Source organism: Oncorhynchus mykiss, chromosome 1 (assembly GCF_057628025.1).
Source record: "Oncorhynchus mykiss isolate SJ-2025 chromosome 1, ASM5762802v1, whole genome shotgun sequence".
In the NCBI taxonomy this organism is placed as follows: domain Eukaryota; kingdom Metazoa; phylum Chordata; class Actinopteri; order Salmoniformes; family Salmonidae; genus Oncorhynchus; species Oncorhynchus mykiss.
In genome coordinates, this window is record NC_143022.1 from 67,604,039 (window position 1) to 67,624,643 (window position 20,605).

Genomic DNA, 20,605 nt, shown 5'->3' on the forward strand with positions numbered 1-20,605 from the left:
TGTGTGCATTGTATCTGTGCACTTGGCTACCATCCCATAGCCTACATTGCATATGAAGTGTGACTGGCTCATCCATGGATGTACTGACGAGCATTGCTATTGTACAAGTAGAATGAAAGGAATGGCCTCCCACTGTATTGAGTACATATCAGAAGTGTGATTATTGGTGTGTTTCATGCTTAAGAGAGATGATAGTGACAGTAGAGTAAGGTGAGACACACTTTAATGAGACGCTTCTGGGAAAAGTGTACATTGGGCCTACCGTGTCTTCAGAAAGTAAGAAAAGAAATATGAAAATCTGAAGTGTCTTTTAAGTCAATAAGTATTCAACCCCTTTGTTATGGGATGCCTAAATAAGTTCAGGATTAAACATTTGCTTAACAAGTCACATAATAAGTTGCACGGACTAACTGTGTTTAACATGATTTTTGAATGACTACATCATCGCTGTACCCCACACATACAATTATCTGTAAGGTCCCTCAGACGAGCAGTGAATTTCAAACACAGATTCAACCACACTGCCCAGGGAGGTTATCCCTTTCAGCATGGTGAGTTAATAATTACACTTTGGATGGTGTATATATACAACCAGTACTACAAAGATACAGGCGTCCTTCCTAACTCAGCTGCCGGAGAGGAAGGAAATCGCTCATGGATTTCACCATGATGCCAAGGGTGACTTTAAAACAGTTTGAGTTTAATGGCTGTGATAGGAGAAAACAACAACAGTGTAGTTACCCCACAACACTAACCTAGAGTGAAAAGAGGGAAGCTTGTACAGAAGAAAAATATTAAAAACATGCATCCTGTTTGCAATAAGGCACTAAAGTAAAACTGCTAAAAATGTGGCAAAGAAAAGTACTTTATGTCCTGAATACAAAGCGTTATGTTTGGGGCAAATCCAACAACACATCACTGAGTACCACTCTTCATATTTTTAAGCACGGTGGTGGCTGCATAATTTTATGGGTATGCTTGTCATTGGCAAGGACTAGGGAGTTTTTTGGGGGATAACAAATAAAAACAAACAGAATAGAGCTAAGCACAGGCAAAATTACAGAGGAAAATCTGCTTCATTCTGCTTTTCAACAGATACTGGGAGACAAATACACATTTCAGCAGGACAATAGCTTACCAAGATGACATGAAATGCTCCTAAGTAGCCTAGTTAAGGTTTTGACTTAAATTGGCTTGAAAATCTATGGCAAGACATGAAAATGGCTGTCTAGCAATGATCAACAACCAACTTCACAGAGTTTGAAGAATTTCCAAAATAAAAATGTGCAAATATTGTACAATCCAGATGTGCAAAGCTCTTAGAGATTTACCCAGAAAGATTCACAACTGTATTTGTTGCCAAAGACAAAACATGATAAAAACATGTTATCACTTTGTCATTATGTGGTATTGCTTGTAAATGGGTGAGAACATTTAAAAGAAAATCCATTTTGAATTCAGGCTGTAACACAACAAATGTGGATTAAGTCAAGGGGTATGAATCATTTCTGAATGCGCTGTACGTACGTGAACTGTAGACTGAGCAAATATTCTAGTTGGCTATGGAAAATAGTATAGGCCTATACACAAGTTTTAGAACACATGACCCACATCAACCTCAAAAAAAGGTTTGTGGACTATCACTAACAACACAATTGTTATGCAATGGAAGTTCAGGTGATTTTCCAATAACAAGAACATTTTATAGACCTACCACAAATAACAGGTCTGCTGCATCATCATTAAGATGAATAAAACTATGTACATGAACATCCTTTAATTAATTATCGGTTCAATATCAAAGATAAATAATACCCAGGCCTATTCTCTATTTTGGATTTGAATTTAGTAGGCTTGAAGTGCAGCCTAACTCAGTTAATATTAGCCTACTGAAACAATAATCAGATCATTAATGATTATCAATGAATACACCAGGTGTTGGAAATGACACAGGACAGCACAACGCCATGATATGTTGGTCATATACCACACCCTCGGGCCTTATTGATTAAATATAACAACCAAAAAAACGACTAATCAAACCATTAACTGCTTACCAAGTAACTATCTAACTACAAGTAACTGAGTAGAAGTGGCAATTATTGGGATCTTCTCCAATGAAGGCAGAATATACTGATGGTTGATGGATGCTCTGTGTTGCACAGGATTGTATAGGAGGGACATTTTCTCACTTGAAACAAAACTTGTTAATCACTCAACAGACGCTCATATCTAGCGTAAAGTGTGTGTTATGCCTTTAGTGGTTGTTTGGTCGGTCACCTAGGCCTATTTTTCATTCTAGCCTACTTACCTATGTTTAGCAAATGTGTAAACAACTCTTCTTGACGCCACTAGAGGGCTCTTCGAAACTATAATCTGGGAATCGTGCCGCTGACATTTTATGTCAAATGGTTTACATCAATGTTATAGTTGACTACGTTTACGTCAACGTTATAGTTGACTAGTTTTTTTCCCACAGATTTGTATCAATAATTTAATTCACCCATGAGATATCAAACAATTATAACAATTCATTCATAAATTAGCCTACGTTTAATTATAATTGTAATTATTTTAATGTCTTTTTTTTTTTATTATTATTTTTTTTACATGCAAGGTGATTGGCAGTGATTAAGCACACTTGCTTATTGCATACAGGTTACCCTTGCCAATGCAAACAACAGTCAATTACTTATATTGATGATGATAATAATAATAGTAATAATAATTATAATTAAAATAATTATATATTTCTATATTTCGAATACCTTACATGTAATAATTGTAATATTAATACGTACAGTAATAACAAATTAATGCGTTTACAGGGTGATATAAATAAAATCCCTGAATGTTTTTTTTTTTATTAATAAGCTGGAAGACTGTCTAAAAATTATGAAATATCATATAAACGTTTAGCCTATAATAAAACTCCATAATAAAGGTCTCCTGTAATTTAATTAGTGAAAATATGTTTATGTTAAAGTAAAGATATAGCTAGAGCAGGTTTTAAATCGACGGTGCTGCTAATAACAGATGTATAGATTGGTGTGCACACCAGTGACAGAAAAGTTGGCCTGGAGAATGCATTCCAAAAAGTTAGTTGATAAAAACTGCACATAAAAAAATATCTATAAGTTAATGATGATAATTCGTTTTTCTTACATTATTCTCTGTGCGATTTCAGTTATTCAGTGATTGATTGTTTCCTAATAGCCAAACAGTCACTGGTGTATTGAACTTTCCTATGACGGTGAAAATGAAGGACAGATAAATATTGTTTTCATCACTATTTATGTCCGGTTAAATAGTTAAATAATATATTGTCAATAACATTATATTATCCAATATGGCCTAAAATAAAAAACAATGAAAAAACAAATATCTGAAATCTAATTGTTGTATTATTCATGTTTTTAACACGTTTGAAAAGGTCACAAACTGTAGTCCACTTTTATCTCTTTTCCCCTATATAATTTATAGATAGGCCTGTTGAAATGTGTAATTCTCATCTAAATAAAGAAATGCAGTGCAAAATTGGAAAACCTTTACTTTTCCAAACCCTTAGAATAAGCGTTCTTCACTCTGCTTTTAAATGTCCAAGGTAGATTCGCTGAAGCCTTTCAAATGCTAAGGTAGCCATATTTCACTCTAACAACATTCGCGTCTCCCATAAAATATTAGCGCCGTGGCTTGAAGCAGCACTCAACTTGATGACGTCTTGAGACACGCGCTTTTTTTTCAGTCCAGGTCACATCTCATGATGAAAATAATGAAAAAACAACAATGATAATTTGAGTAATGAAAAAGGTCACATTAGGTCTGTGTTTGTTACACTGTTTAGTTGTCAGTTTGGACATATATAGGGTACCAGGCAAATATGATGCATCTGTGTATCTGATCAGTGACCGTGATACAGATACAATGGCTGATCTAATTTTCTATTGTGTAGGCCAAGTGATACCATCGTTAAGACTCACTTAGCCTATCTATGAGTTTATCTAGACCCGCACACTGAAAAAGAAATATTGACTGTGTCACATTAAACAAAGATAAGGGTAGTTTTAAACGAATATTTATTTTTAAAATCTTTTTTTTTTTTTTTTTTTACAGCATTTACAGAACATTTCAAGATAACCCCACAACTATGCACCCCAATGAATCCGTTATGGCATCAGAAAAATATCAATTATTGTGGTCAGTTATTTTATCTTGCTCTGAAATAGATTTGATTAATCATTTTCTAAAAGGCAAACTTTAGTTAAGTATGCCTAGTCTATATGCTTGTTATACATCCACAACACATAAAGCGTACTCTATATACTTATTACACATCAACAACACATCGCCTACACACAAAGCATACTTTTCAATTAATAGGCTACTGGATGTGTCTTCTAGAAATGCGTGTAATCTTATCTTCAACCTCCTTCAAATCACTGGTAACAATGAAATCAGTAGGCCCTGCGGCATAATTGTATTGAGTTTAATGATGTAGTCTACTTACATTGTCATCGGTAATGGGTCATAATGTAAATGCATAATTTTAGTCAAATCTTGAAACAATTATTTCTACAGTACGATGCATCATTAATAGTACAGTAATATATTAAATGTATTAATAGTGTGGCTATGTCCAAGTGGCGCACATGAAAAGTAACCGAGTGTGTTCCCTCCAATCAGAGAGCGCTCTCACTCAACATTATCCAATGGGGAAAATGCGTATGCAGGTGGCTGCGCCGTTATCAGTGCATCCCGCTTCACTCACACCATAGCTCGAGTCAATTTACGAAGAAAGCCGACCGTTATGGTCACCATCAAAACCACAAAAAAAACGAAATCAGATCCTCTAACTTCCGAGTGGATTCTCGTTGTGGACGCATGCGGCAAGCTCACTATTGACAGTCTGAATTGGAGAGAAATTTTCGATCAAACTATTGCCCGACAACGCAAGATAACTTCTCTCCTAAATAAGTGTTTTTGTTTTCGGAAGTGTTCAGTGGCTGCGGTATCCAGGATATACGTCTGAAGCACCTGTAGTGGCCTCTGCTTATCAACCAGTTCAGCACCTTTATATTCCTTTCCTCGGTTTATTGTTATTTTTACTCGAGCGAATTTGGTGGTTCATGCTCTCCAATGTTAGCTGTTGGGCAGATGGATGCTAACCGGCAGAGTGCTTTCGTCCTAGGCAGTACACCGCTGGCAGCATTGCACAACATGACCGAGATGAAGACGTCTTTATTTCCCTACACTTTGCAGAATCATGCGGGCTTCAAGGCGCATTCTCTTACTCATTTGAACTCACAGCTTGCCCTGGGGACACCACATGGAATTAGCGATATCTTGGGTAGACCTATCAACTCAGCTGGACAGCTGCTCTCTGGCTTTCCAAGGATAAACGGCTTGGCCACCACCGCAGGAATGTACTTTAACCCAGCGGCCGTTTCTCGGTACCCGAAGCCCCTGACGGAGCTCCCAGGGAGAGCACCCATATTCTGGCCTGGAGTGATGCAGAGCTCCCCTTGGAGGGATCCTCGAGTGCCCTGTCCTAGTAAGTTCGCTGTCTGGCTGTGTCGAGTGCAAAATGTTATAGAAATGTACAACTTTTCTGTAGGCTGCTCAAAAATGTTTTACTTGTTTAATGCAGACATCTGTTGAATTTGTTGGATAGCTTATTTTGTGCTGCTTCTTGTAAATCACTTTTAATAACTTAACTTATATTAAAGACCTATACATAATTATTCGATGGGCTTTCCATTTATATCGGTTGCTTTTTATAAAATTTTATCAATGTTTTAATTAATGTGAAAGCCTAGCTATGTTAGTCAACACAAAGTCCCTCTCCAGGAGTGAAATCGTGAGAACTGTTTACTACTGATGTTGAAATACTAATCACTGTTGTGTTTACATATTTTTGACTAGACTCTTCAATCTTTTTTGTAGCTCAAGCAAACATGATGCTCGACAAGGATGGCAAGAAAAAACACTCCAGACCAACTTTTTCTGGACAGCAAATTTTTGCATTGGAGAAAACCTTTGAACAGACGAAATACCTTGCTGGCCCAGAAAGAGCTCGACTGGCTTACTCTTTGGGAATGACTGAAAGTCAAGTCAAGGTATCTATCATTACTTGAGTTATCCTTTGACATTAATTAAAATGTAATGAAGCCGTTATTTATAGATGATTATCTTAAAATTATTATTGGCATATTTGGCTGTTCTGTGTGTAGTATGCTTTATTATAAGTTATGTTTAACAGGCGTATTATTAGTAGGACTATTATTATTATTATTATTGGCAATATGGTTAACATTATTGGTATTAGCCTATGTTGTTATTATGTTGTCATTATTATGCAATTGGAGCTATTAGTTGGCTAACTTCATGTTTAGCAAGGTATTTTCTTGGCTCCGACTCAGATAATTACTTTTATGTTGGAATAATAATTTCTACCTATACTACCAATAATATAATTAGTTATTATTGTATGTATTAAGTGGCTAATTGTATGTTATTCCTTCTCCCAATAGGTATGGTTTCAAAACAGGAGAACCAAATGGCGGAAGAGACACGCAGCGGAAATGGCAACAGCCAAAAAGAAACATGACTCTGAAACTGAGAAGATGAAGGAAAGCTCGGACAATGAGGACGACGACGAGTACAACAAACCTCTGGACCCAAATTCGGATGACGAAAAAATCACGAGACTTCTGAAAAAGCACAAGGCTACAAACCTTTCCTTGATCAGTCCATGCAGCAATAGCTCGGACACCTTGTGATGACATTGAGAACTTGTCGAGAAAAGACTCAAACACTCCACGATGCTTCTAAAGCTAATTTAACCAGGGTATAAATTGTTCAAAAGGAGAGAAAGGGCGCTGATGGGTGGTATGAATGATTTATGTTGTACAGACGAAAATGTGAGATGTATATATTTTTTACTGAGTAAGTTATGTTATTAAACCAATGTAAACAAGAAATGGCAGGCTTTTCCCGCAAATCCCGATAAGCATATACCTTCTCAATATTGTAGCTTAATTTTGTTATATATTGCAGAATAATGTCGCCCATCTCTCCACCTTTACCATTATAAATTCAAGGTACACAATGTATGAATGCAAACGTTGTAAATTATGTAAAAAGCTTGTTTTAACGATCTAAACTGTTTTATTTTATAATTTGAAGGAATTTGTTTCACCTCATCAAACAAAAATAGAGAACTGGATAATCGTTTGTTGGAATAAGAGAGTATCATTGCTTCCGCGAAGATGGAAGAAAAAAAACTTTGTATTATGAATAAATTATTTAACAAGCGTTTGTTTTTAATATGGAATTTTGTTCCACTTCACTGAAATTACTCTTCATTGACTTAGGCTGCCTACCAATAGTCTGAAATTGATTGGGACCCACTCAATAGCTGAAAAAGGCGGGTATGGTCAATTATATTAATCGGAAACCTGTTATCTTCCTTTATCCAAGACCATCAAAGTAAACCTTGCCCAAGTCGGAATAGCTCAATGTTAGTTGCGTTGGTGAAAGTATAATAGTAAAGTATAATAGTCTTCTGAAACTTTAGTTGTTTTCAAGATGTTACTTTTTTTTAACAACGGCGTTGTGATGGTGGTGATCAGGCCTACAAATGCTAGACCTACTGTATGCATTTACGCATAGCCTAATGAATTGCATAAATATAGTCTACATATAAAATCTAATCATAATTTGCTCTATGTTACAAAAATGAAAATGTTTAGATTTACAAAGCCACATATAAAATGGTAACTGGAATGGGGTGTTGTTTAGGTTAACCTATATAGGTTTGCGTCACATCCCCAAATTACAACCTATTATAGTTTAGGCCAATTTATTGTCTGCACTTTAATGTGGATATCATATTTTGAAGAAGAGTATGAGTGTGTAGACTAGCATATCTCGACTAAGTATTTTAGACTTCACACATTTCAGAACAGTTTCGATTTTTTGTTGTTGTTGAACTAACACCTCTGTTGTGTAGGTGTTATTAAATATTGGGACATTATACATTTATTCAGGCTTAAAGCGCAATAGGATAATTACATTTCTATAGGCTAATTAAAGCCCTCATTTAATAACCTGCATTTCTGGAACAAATATAATCCATTCAAATATAACAAATATAATTCATTTAACTACATATTGCATTTTGTATGCATTTCGATACACGTTTCATTATTGCTCTATTACATTTCTTGGAGTTATTACATGACTGCACTGGTTCTAACTTTGAAAACAGAATTTGGCCACTTTTCATCATCCATCGTTGTTTTCTGTAGCTCTGCTCCAGTGCCAGTCTATCTGCAATAATCATTGCCTATATCAGAGTAATTACCAACGTGGATACTTTAGGCTGCATGGTTTAACTTGAGGTGATACCACGAACTTCATCATGGAAGCACGAGCATCTTTGGAAATATTCATCTTTGAACTTTAATCTTCTTGTGCACATAGCTTCAGTAGGGAGGGTTGTGTCCACTGGCCATGCGTGCAAATTCATCAAGATCCACAAATAAGTAGGCGTTGTCAATAGCATCTTCTTGTGTGGTACAGACGCAATGCTGAAGTGATACATGCGGTGGAATAATGACAAAACACCCATTTAGTTCTAATGGTTTTATTGCTTGAGAACCGCATAATCAACACTAGAGGCCATGCCGTCCATTGGGTAGAATATAATCTCTATCTGCTGAAAGGAGTGAACAAACTGCCGCTTCTCTTAACACGTGACCAGCGGGAAACACAAGCAGTTTTGCCCACGAACCAAATCACACTGTCATGACAACATGAAGTCTGCAGCAGGCACAAAATCATTTCAACTTGCGGTGATTTAGACGGAAAACTCAAGGAGCAATCTAACGGCTTCACACAGTCTGAGCTCTGTAGTGTAGTAAATTAAATCAATAACAGGAAACGTTCGCTTTTCAACAACAGCCTCCCCTAATTGCAGTTTAATGCTCTAACGAGCGATGAGAGGAAATTATTTGCAACATAGCAATGAAGGCTGTTGAAGGCTACATACAAAATTAAAAAGCAATTCTCTCAAGTCTTTCCTGCCTTTAGCGTTTTTTTTTAAAGTTTTTTTTTTTACAATGTTAAATCAAGGCCTTTATCTATCAGTTGGACTGGTGTATTTTATGTTGACTTTTCACACTTCATTTTGTGTATACTTGGCACCATAATGCAGTAAAAAAAAGAAGAAAAAAAAGACCTTGACATTTTTTAAAGAATACCAAAGCCTATCTAAAAACATCACATTCAGAACCATAATATCATTACATAGAAATAAGTTAGAATAATAATAATGTGAGTGCTATATATGAAACAATCTTATATACTTGCATGGTCTATGGCACTGCTTAAAACATAATTGGATACACTATAAAGTATGAATCATGTTGGCTAAAAAGTGTTTGTTTTTTCTCACTTGTAATGATAGATTCAAAGGTCATGGCTGATGGAACACCCATGCAGCCATATTGTCTCCATATACTTCATAACAATTTTGTTAAGAATGATAAATTCTCTCTTTAAAAAGTACAGTATATAAAATGAGATTCAGCTGATGCGTGAGGCATGGCAGTGTGTTAGGCACACAAGTCAGCAACGACAAAATAAAAATAAAATAAAAAGTAATTGAAATGAACCCGAAAATATGTTTCTATTCTAAATAGTGGGACCACAAAGTTTGGTCAGAAGAGTGACAATGGCACTAAAACCATCAACAACTCCATGTGAAACTGTCCAATGTACAAATAAACCTAACAATATAGATATACTATTTTTTTTTTTTGCATTGCACTTTTTAAAAACATCTTACATACTGTATGGAAGTAGCTTCTATACATAGAGACATACCTACAATTGCAAGTATGGTATCTAAAATAACGTAGTTAAGACTGATTTCTACTAGAGTTTTGGCAACAAGGCTGTAAAATAGTTTTTTTCCTTCTTCCGGGGGAATGGGGTGCGCGTAGCAATGGTAAGGTCAGTGAGGTGTGTCTTATCTCAAACGTCTCTCGGGTGGGAAGTCCAGATACTGATGTGTTGTGTGGAAAAACAACAGCTTGTATGGATGAAGTGTTAGAACGACTGCAACTGGTCAGCACTGCTGAACAGTCTGTATAGGGTCTTCCGTGTGTGTGTTTGTGTGTGTGTTGGTGTCCAACTCTTGGTTCTTATCACAGAGGCCCTTCAGGCAGAGATCTTCTCCACCCTTTGGCACCACTTCCCTGACAAAACATACACACACACACACACGCCATGAGAATACTGCATCAGCATCAGGCCATGTGTTACACAAAGGAACAAAATATGCAAAAGATGAAGGACGTGAAAGCATAATAATAAATATATTATTATTAATCATTAATAACAGTAAAAAGCAATAATAACAATCATTTATTCATAATAATAAAGAAAAAATATTTACCACGACATCACTGCACGTTACAACACTTGTGCTTATTTGCATTAGGTTTACCTGCCCCGGCTGTTAATCGAAACGACAGGTAGACAGGCTGCCAGACAGACAGACAAAGAAAGACAAATAAGACAGTTAGCAACAGTCCTGCCCTGAGTGGAAGGGCCAAAGGCAAGGGGGGCAATTCAAGTTTAAAGCCCACTATCTCCCTCTCTCTCACACACACACACACACACACACACACACACACACACACACACACACACACACACACACACACACACACACACACACACACACAACCATCCATTACACACAGCCTAAACTCGCATACCAAGGGGTGCACATATTTCCTCCTGCAAGCAAACTACATTGGACCTTTTAAAAAAAAAACATAGCAGAATGTGATTTTAGCGGGTGCGTGTGGTTCTTGGCCTAGGTCTGGTGGAGTCTGTTTCACTGCCCCGGTCACCTCACACACACACTACTGTCCAGTCCACAGTATGTAATGATGAAAGACTGAGGACTTCAGCTTCAAGGCACCTCTCTCGCTCTCTCTCTGTCAGCTTAACAGCCACTGCCTAACATTGCAGACTGGACGGACTGCGTTAAATACTGTCTATATAGTCAGCATGACAAAAGAACCTCTGATCACAATATGACTGTTCACAGCCAACTTTTGGTTTCACTATAGACACATGCAGAATGTGTTCATAAGCAATTGCAGTAATAGGTCAATGGAGTACTAGTTGTTTGGTTATGATAAGGTAAGGTAGTCGTACTAATCTAATTTACGAGTCATATTCTTCAAAATCAGGGACAATACGGAATAACATTAATTGAAAATGACTGGAAACCCTACATTTCAATAGTGCAAACTCTTAGTTTTCAATTGAAACAATAGAACGTGATGAAATAATGTACTTGATCTCACACAGCCAAATCACACACACAAATCCATGCAGACAGACAAAACACACGCCCAAAAACAGGCACAACACAATTACAACCCAGAAGTGGGCTAGGCCTGTGATGTTACCTTGTGGTCCCCCATGCAGACATTGGGCCCTATATTGTCGTAGACCAAGTATTTCTCCTCATTTTCAGGCTGAGAAAAAAAAGGCAAGACATTAACACAACGCTGAATACAGAGTAGTATAAACATGTAAACAAACAATAAACATAAATGAGAGAGACAATATTCCTACCAGAGTGCAAAATAATTGTATTCGTTGCCATTTTGAGGTAAACATTTGTTTATTTTGTTAAAATTGAACAATGTTACTAGTTGAATCTTATTATCTTAGACATTTCGTGAGCTATAAGTAAATCTGGTCCTAAAGTATTAGCCTACCCCTAAATGCATATGCCTTCTTTATAACTAACAACAGGGTTTAAATAGTGTTAAATACACCTTTACAACTCAATATTGCACCATTTCCTTGAAGATTGAATTGAGTGAGTAGACGTGAACTGTGCCAAGACCATATTTACCTCCCAAACAAATGCACTCATTCAGTATATGAATGAATCATGTTCCATATCTCACACAAAGGAAGTGTCAAACACAGACATTCATCTCAGGCCTAGAGTATAATAAATCATATTTATCTGGTAGAACTAAATCCTTTTTAAATAGTCAGAGCGGTCAGCTGTGATTAGGTGAATAACAGCGCCACTTGAGAAGTAACACAAGAGTAGCTTCAGAATGGGCCATAAACTTAAATCCAAATTAACTTCAAACCTATCCTGCTAGTCTAAGGTCACCGGTGCGCTGGCGTGCACCTCACGGTGGGGTACCTCACTCCGACTCTCTGAGGGGCCACGCTCTAGCACTTTCCCCAACCGCCTGCCAAATGCCTGAGTTGCTGCAGACAGCCCTGGATACATTCATCACATACAGACTTGATAATTTACAAAGGCAGCATAAAACTGTGGATTTTCGGCCTGCATAATCTTTAGACAGATAAACAAATTACCAGGGCCCTCCTGCAGAAACAGAGCGCTCGCTCCGCTGAGCATTCATTACCGCGCTTCCACACTTCGGCGCTGTGCCGCGAAGGCGGCGGGCAACCTTTGGCGTGTTAGGGCTCGGCAAGCAGAAAATAACATGATGGCGAGTTAACCGACCGTGCCATGATAGATGATGCCACTCGGACGCCTGTTTACAGGCCCATGTCTCAACAATCTGTAACGCTGCCCGGGGGTGACTGAGTGTTTGTGTGTGTCTGTGGTGTGTGTGTGTATGCTCAGTGCATCATCAGCCAGTCTGTGAACATTTTAACATAAGGAGACTCAGCCCGCTCCCTTAATTCTAAACAATTAACCTGTAATTGAGAAAGTCAATCAATTGTAGAACTACTATTTATAGAAACAATTGAAAGGCTTTTTGGTGGCTCTTAAATTTTTTTTTTTTTTTAAATGACGAGGGCAAGCGTTTTGGAAAGGTGGATAGGCCAAACCTTCCTGTATAGCCTCAGTAGATGAGGACAGAAAAAAAGGACTAATTTGTTCAGGACAAAGGAAAGCCAACTTCCTCCTCCCGCCTGTGTACTGGGGCTCAAAGATGTGTGTGGCTGTGAGCAGACTCACACTGTGGAGTGGACTACTGTACTGCGCTGTTATCCCGGAGACCATCAGATAAATGGCAGGCACTGCTACAGAAGAGAAGTGCTATTGTTGAAGAAGGGATTGCTCTGGTGTTGTGGTCAATAAAGGGTCTCTCCTCTCCATGGACAGCCGGCCAGTTTCTCCCCATACAGGGTCATGTTCAATAGTGCACACCGTTGGAAAGCGTTTTGCAACGGAAAGCAAAAATAGGCGTTTTCATTTAGGACAAGTTCAGACAGTATCTCTCTGTTTTACCCCCATTTCTAACCATTTTCTACCTACTGAACACCTGCCATGCCATGTCGATGTGGCTGCCTTCACTTAAATCGAGAGCTGGCCTAGTCTCATTAATCACATCAGATGCCTTCCAACAGTTCTCTTGTCAGGGACTATCTCCAATTTAATCAAGTGTGAGAGTGCATTTTCAGACAAAACACATTTTTCCTCTTGTCACCTTAAAAACCACAGTAATCAAATAGGTGGAGAAACGTAGTCTATTCATTGGGCTGATTAAAGGAAAGATGGGACATCTGAGTGTAAATTGAAATGACAGATTTATACCCACTCCTTTGCTGACAACTGCAACCAACAGGGAAAACAGAAAAAAGGATGCATTTGTCAAAGTTGTAGTATCATGGAAAATGGTAAGTTAGGCTGATAGCCTCCAGTATCTAACTATGCAGCAATAGTCTATGTGCTGGGGGGCTAGGGTCAGTCCGCCCGCCCTCCCTCCCTCCTTCCCTCTCTCCACCCAGAGGACCTGAGCCCTTGGCTGTCCCCATCCCCAGTCCACCTGGTCGTGCTGCCAATCCAGTTTTTATGCTGTCTTGCCTGTGGCTATGGAACCCTGACTTGTTCACGAGGCGTGCCATCTTGTCATTCTGCCGCTCCAGTTTCAACTGTTCTGCCTGCGGCTATGGAACCCTAACCTGCTCATTGGACGTGCTACCTTGTCCCGGACCTGCTGTTTTCGACCATCTCTCACTCTCCCTCACTACCGCAGATGCTGTCTCGACCTCTGAAAGCTCGGCTATTAAAAGTCAACTGACATTTGACTTGCTGACAACCACTTATTTGACCCTCTCGGTCATCTATGAATGTTTGAACATCTTGAAGAACGATCTGGGCTTATAACGGCCATGTACTGTGATAATCTCCACCCAGCACAGACAGAAGAGGACTGGCCACCCCTCAGAGCCTGGTTCCTCTCTAAGTTTCTTACTAGGTTCCTGCCTTTATAGGGAGTTTTTCCTAGCCACCGTGCTTCTACATCTGCATCGCTTGCTGTTTGGGGTTTTAGGCTTGGTTTGTGACATCTGCTGATGTAAAAAGGGCTTTATAAAAACATTTTATTCGATTTTTATTAGTAAACATGTTAGGAAATGAACTTTGTGTGGTTGCCAAGTGTTAAAGAGGTATTATAAACAGTTTTGTATTATCCAACCCCAGGGTACACTTCTCCAGCTTCGCCATGTTCTCTAAACGTCATAGCCAGACGGGAACAGCAAACAACTGGGGAAGACAACAGTCTGGAGCCCAAACTGGTGCTGTGCTGACGGAGAGGGGCGGAGGTGGCAGATTGGTTGATAGTTTACAATGCCTCTCCTGGATTTGGGCAGGGTGGTGGGCCACAGCTTTGGGCTGCGCCAATGTGTTGACTCTTGAGAATGAGTAGACAGAGGGAGCACAAGAGCTCCAGCTTTATAGAGCCATTATGGCCCAATGGCACTCGATAAGATCTGGGATATATATACTGTCTGTGAAGACAACTGGGCTTAACTCTCCGGATGAATATTCACACACAGTACATTCCTCCATCTGTGATAGAGGGATAGCGTTATAGTAGATTCCCATAGACCAAGGGTGTGAAGACATCCCAGATGGCAATCCAAGATTCTACATGTTGATTCAGAAATAACCACAGGGTGATGGTCTGCCACTGACTGTTATTGGCCAGACGTCGTGTGTATGCGAAGGCTAGGTCTCTGGCTATATATATATACAAGGTTAAACTCACCTTTAAGGCTAGGTCTCTGGCTATATATATACACAAGGTTAAACTCACCTTTAAGACCAGGTCTTTAGCTGTAGCAGACATGAGGACACGGTCACACCAGGCAGGGCATCTGGTGTCCATGTACTGCTTTCCCTGACTGCTGTCTTCACTGTACGGATAACTGTGGAAACAAACCCAAAAACACAACCATCAGTAACATACGGTTCGTAGAACAATGGTCCATAAAAGACAATTCTGTGTATTCTAATGTAGATTGTGTAAAAAGGTATAGCTAACAAATGGGTTTAGTTTTGCAAATTGAGTTTCTAAGTTTGGGGCTAAAGCACAGAAGAGGAGAAAACACCAATTAGATACACAGCTTTGACTTTCTGGAAATACTCTTTCGAATGAACACACATGGAAGGATGGCTCAATCAGAGCAAACTTGTGAGGAAAGAGCCATGCCAACTGTACAGGGTTTGACTATCTCGCTGCGGAAGAAGCTGAGTGAGTATGTGAGTGTGATCTGTAGGGGGAGAGAAAGAGGTAGAAAAAGAGAGCAAAAAAGAAAGAGCCAGAGCAGAGGGAGTTTCAGTCTCCGTGTTCTCTCTCTCTCTCTCTCTCAGAAATGTACAGCAGCTACATCCTTATGTAGCCATCAAAAAGAGATTAGTGCTGTGGCAAATGGCCAAGTGAGATTGTATCTGGTAACGGGAGGAACAATCGGATGATTTAAGTAGCCGGGCCCGCCGGGAAGCCCATCGAACCGATACAGATTTACATTGTTGGAAATTCAATTTGGCCCTCCAGCTCATCAAACTGCATCAGATTTACATGCCACCAATCCAATTTGTTTGCGGAGCTCATCAGGATAGGAGCGGCTTTACATACTGTAATACCAATCCAATTTGTTCCTTCAGTGCTACACACAGGGGCTCACCGTGGCGTAACACAACATGCGTTCGCCCGGGGCCAGAAAAACTCATGACAAAATAACCACAGCCGTCCTATATTATCCAAAGCACTATTGTCAAGAAGCTTGGGTGAAGACATAATAAGACTTGTATCTGGGATTACATACTGTAAATGTCATGTGTGATTATTTTGTTTCTGTGTGTCTCTGTGTGCGTGTGTGTGTGCATGCATATGGGGGTGTTTCACTATAATGTAATGACTTGGAGAACCCTCCTAGTATTCTCCAATCAGTCAGTCAGATGGGTCCATCTGATGAAATATTTGTGTCCTGTTAACACACAGCTAAGACACATTTACCTAGCTAACTAGTGGCTGCGAGTACACACACAGGCACCTCCTTAGGCCAATCAGCCATGCTGTGCAAAGCAGGCCAACATACACTGTCACATGGCAGCCATGAAGGCAGAGTGTGTTACTCTCAGGCAGCCAGGCAGGGAACCAACTGGGCAAACAGAGGCCTGGTAAACACCCCCCTGACGCACACACGCATACGTGCACACGTGCGCACACATACACAATGCATTGGGACAGCTGCCACAGCACAGGGGGCAATGTTACAGTTGTGCCATGGCGACTAGTGTGACACACAGACTGTGAACTATGGGACAGTGGCGGAGGGGTGGGGGGAGGCACATCCGGCCAGCACACAGCACCCCCCGCTGGGTGAACAAACAGGCCTGCAGAGGGCTCCTTACAGGCTCCTTACAGAGCACACAGCCTCCAATTAGCATGAATGGCACTTTAAGCATGTGGAAATGCAGCAGGTTTTTGGTATGCTAAAGACGGGATGAAGGATGGGTCCAGAGGATGAAAGTATTTCAGAGGGATAAAGAAGAGAGGGGATAAAGAGGGCTCAGAGAGAAAAACAGAGTGCTGATGGAAAAGGGCAAAGTCATCAAAGTGGCTGGGGATCAAGCCATCTTCAGGGGTGGCCTAGCTACAGACTCTTCATTTAGTCCATACAGTGAACTGGCCCTAGATTACTATGCTATCTCTCTATTGTAAGGGAAATATAAAGGAGTACTCAACCTCTCATAGCAAATGGCTGTGGAGCACATTAAAAAAACAAAACCACTATCACTGTTTCTGATGATAAAATAGCAATCTTAAAAGATTATTAATCTTTGTATAAAACGATGAACAATACTCAACAATGGCAATTAAACGATTAACTGTGAGGCAGTCTTGCACTCCTCTTCCTCTTCCTTTCTCACCCCACCCTCCAATGGCCCCAATTGAGATAACAGGTCCTAATGCAACAGCAAACACCAGAGTGGCAGCTTTGGGGAGTGCTGTGTGATTAATGTGTCCGATTAAGGCGCTCACAAAGTTATCTGAAAGCAAACGGGGCGAGTGGGCGTACGGGCTGGAGCTCCTATCGGGCACTTATTGCCCGCAGCAAGACTAATTACACTAATTAATGGGGCCGAGCTGATAAACTCAACAAATCTCCCACCTGTGTGTATGACAGTGTCCCATGCTCGTTGTGAGACAGAGCCTGCGCATGCAAGCACATGCACGAGCACCAAACTTCTGTCCCTCAGGCAGGCTACTGTGGTGGTACTGCACCTGGCTCCATAGCAAATGGAACAGCTGCACCCCCCAATTTTTTTACTAGAAAATTACCATGATCCATTAGGTAATTTGTAATTTTCTGTGTTTATGTTTTTTGTGATCAAATGTTTTTATTATTTTTAAATAAGGTACACAAAACAGGTACACATGGACAGAGAAACGAGTGACAATACGGAACAAGACAAACATTTACCAACCAGGCGCCAGACTGAAGTATGTTGTGAGATGATAGGGCCACATTTTGAGTTTGCAATGTTTGAGCGGGATATCAGACTGGATTATGTCTTGGAGTCTGTAAGGGGCAACTCATTTCCCCTTCCATTTCAATGACGAGCAACGTGTTGAGCTAGTCTGCATTAACATAGATGTGTCCATTTGATATATGATATAATAATTAACAGAATGCATTTTGCACCCTCTCCCCAGACGCCTCAAGTCGAACGGCTTCGTCCACTCAACGTTTTGCATTGCTCCTGGCAACACAGTTATGGTTCAGTGCAGTTAGAAAGCACGCGTCGCACCACTGATGTTTGAAATGAAAAAGCACCTGCAAAAGAAACGTGTTCATCTATTTTATTGTGCTGTTATATTCGTATCGTTGTCCGATGGTGTTGGTCCAGGGGTGTTGTTGTTACACACGGTATAATTTGACCTGCGATCACCAATAGCAAATTCACTGTATCGTTTCACTTTCCATGTGAGAACCATGATGAGCATGGGCATCTCCGATTTGGCTTCGCTGTGGCGCAAACTTTGACTATGAGGAGCCGTCCATCAGCCTACCAAAGGTTGCACCTTGGCAGAAAACTGCATGTCCGGTAGCTCGCGGGCTGTCAATGAGTAGCTCTCGCAAGTAGACAGTGAGAAATATTCAGTAGGCCTAATATTACGTGATTAAATCTGAAATAATTCTCCTCCCCAAACTGTTTACAGGCAATTAACACCATTCAGCATTTTTGCGATATATTTTCCCAACTTCAATCGGTTAAATCACATTGTTAAACCAAATGAAAAAACACAGGATATTTGTGTCTGGATAAAACAGTTCAGCTCCATGAGGGGGCAAAAGTGGACTTAGCCCTCTCAGTTGAATATTTTGCCACCTCATTTCTTCCCCCCATGTCCCTATATAAAAATAGCTAAAAAGTTCAAAAGATTGCGTGACAGGTTGCCGCGAAATCTGTATCTCTGCTGCGCTGTGTCAGCACCATGGACAGAGCGTGTGTGTGTGTGAAGCGGGCCTATAAAAAGCCACTGGACGGACGGGTTTCCATGGGTTTCCATAAAAAGCACTGTTTGTTTGTGGTAGGCTATGTGAATAACGTAAAAACGCCACCGTCATTTTTGATTTATAAGGAATGGGTCAAATTTACAGTTCAAGCTGCTTCACCCAATTCATCACCACTAGAGTTTAGTTAGCTTCTTAGCTAGCTGTATAAGGCTAATGTTATTAGCCTAGAGTGTTTAGCTCTAACCAGCTAATCTGCCACAATGGATATCAGAAAACAAATCACACAGAGGCCGCCACCAAGCCCAGCAGCGATGATGCTGCCGAGCTCTCTGTGAAGTGCTTACCCCCCTTCCACAAGTGCCGCCAGGATAATGGCTCCACATTCCCCTCCCAACTCCGACTGTTCCTGACGATCTTGGAACAGAGACAGCAAGCCCAGGTTAGCCTAGAATTCTACCCTAGCCACAGGTTTTCTGTCCAACAATGTCAATTTAAGAGTAACTGGTTCATATGACCAGAGTAGCTGCAATACTCAGTTACTGCAGATGCACAATTTTGGTTCCCATGTCAAAAGTTCTGTATTGGGTCCAATGCTAACGCAGACAAAGCCTTCATCCAAGGCAGATATTCTGACTAGACGCAAGCAAAAGATTCGGAAGGCCCGCATCAAGCAAGGAGCATTTGAAATTAGAGGTTGACCGATTAAATCGGAATGGCCGATTAATTAGGGCTGCGGAATTTTTGGACACCGATTTGGCCGTTTTTTTTTTTACACCTTTATTTTATTTAACTAGGCAAGTCAGTTAAGAACACATTCTTATTTTAAATGACGGCCTAGGAACGGTGGGTTAACTGCCTTGTTCAGGGGCAGAACGACAGATTTTTACCTTGTCAGCTCCGGTATTCAATCTTGCAACAGTTAACTAGTCCAACGCGCTAACCACCTGATTATATTGCACTCCATGAGGAGCCTGCCTGTTACGCGAATGCAGTAAGAAGACAAAGTAAGTTGCTAGCTAGCATTAAACTTATCTTATAAAAAACAATCAATCAATCATAATCACTAGTTAACTACACATGGTTGATGATATTACTAGTTTATGTAGCGTGTCCTGCGTTGCATATAATCGATGCAACGCAGGGGATGATTTAACAAAAGCCATTTGCGAAAAAAGCACAATCGTTACTGTACCTAACCATAAACAAAAATGCCTTTCTTAAAAACAACACACAAAGTATATATTTTTAAACCTGCATATTTAGCTAAAAGAAATCCAGGTTAGAAGGCAATATTAACCAGGTGAAATTGTGTCACTTCTCTTGCGTTCGTTGCATGCAGAGTCAGGATATATGCAACAGTTTGAGCAGCCTGGCTCCTTGCGAACTAATTTGCCAGAATTTTACGTAATTATGACATAACATTGAAGGTTATGCAATGTAACAGGAATATTTAGACTTAGGGATGCCATCCGTTAGATAAAATACTGAACGGTTCCTTATTTCACTGAAATAATAAATGTTTTGTTTTCGAAATGATAGTTTCCGGATTCTACCATATTAATGACCAAAGTCTCGTATTTCTGTGTTATTATGTTATAGTTAAGTCTATGATTAGATATTTGATAGAGCAGTCTGACTGAGCGGTGGTAGGAACCAGCAGGCTCGTACGCATTCATTCAAACAGCACTTTCGTGTGTTTTTCCAGCAGCTCTTCACTGTGCTTCAAGCATTGCGCTGTTTATGACTTCAAGCCTATAAACTCCCG

The 20,605-nt window shown here is 39.9% G+C and overlaps 2 protein-coding genes across 6 annotated transcripts in view; one reads left to right on the forward strand and one right to left on the reverse strand.

The window, feature by feature from the left end:
- Positions 1–4,744: 4,744 nt before the first annotated feature.
- Positions 4,745–7,314, forward strand: LOC110526877 (homeobox protein Nkx-6.2). Of its 2 annotated transcripts, none has more exons than XM_021608072.3 (3): positions 4,745–5,551; positions 5,944–6,116; positions 6,531–7,314. In XM_021608072.3, the coding sequence occupies exons 1-3, from the start codon at positions 5,137–5,139 to the stop codon at positions 6,777–6,779; spliced, it is 837 nt and encodes a 278-aa protein (XP_021463747.3). In that variant the 5' UTR covers positions 4,745–5,136; the 3' UTR covers positions 6,780–7,314. The 2 variants fall into 2 exon arrangements, with proteins under 2 accessions (XP_021463747.3, XP_021463742.3); XM_021608067.3 differs by having other exon boundaries at positions 5,001–5,551; positions 5,923–6,116.
- Positions 7,315–8,631: 1,317 nt separating this feature from the next.
- LOC110526894 (inositol polyphosphate-5-phosphatase A) overlaps positions 8,632–20,605 on the reverse strand; it is a 273,309-nt gene continuing 261,335 nt past the window's right edge. Inside the window, exons 13-17 of one of the 4 annotated variants that reach the window (XR_016496558.1) lie at positions 19,185–19,254; positions 15,129–15,240; positions 11,493–11,561; positions 10,514–10,550; positions 8,632–10,262 (exon numbers count right to left, since the gene is read on the reverse strand). Coding sequence is in view for 3 of the 4 variants with exons in the window: in XM_090237215.1 (XP_090093341.1) it covers positions 10,133–10,257; positions 10,514–10,550; positions 11,493–11,561; positions 15,129–15,240 (343 nt within the window). In the remaining variant the exon portion in view is untranslated. Of the gene's footprint in view, positions 10,263–10,462; positions 10,551–11,492; positions 11,562–15,128; positions 15,241–19,184; positions 19,255–20,605 lie in introns of all 4 variants that reach the window. The other 3 variants (XM_036982722.2, XM_036982729.2, XM_090237215.1) reach the window with 3 other exon arrangements.

Excerpts from the sequence above, each read along its gene's own strand:
- LOC110526877 (XM_021608067.3), top strand. The coding sequence starts at position 5,137 with ATGTTAGCTGTTGGGCAGATGGATGCTAACCGGCAGAGTGCTTTCGTC. Across the intron at positions 5,552-5,922 it reads TCCTCGAGTGCCCTGTCCTA|ACTCTTCAATCTTTTTTGTA; the intron begins GTAAGTTCGCTG and ends ATTTTTGACTAG. Across the intron at positions 6,117-6,530 it reads TGACTGAAAGTCAAGTCAAG|GTATGGTTTCAAAACAGGAG; the intron begins GTATCTATCATT and ends TTCTCCCAATAG.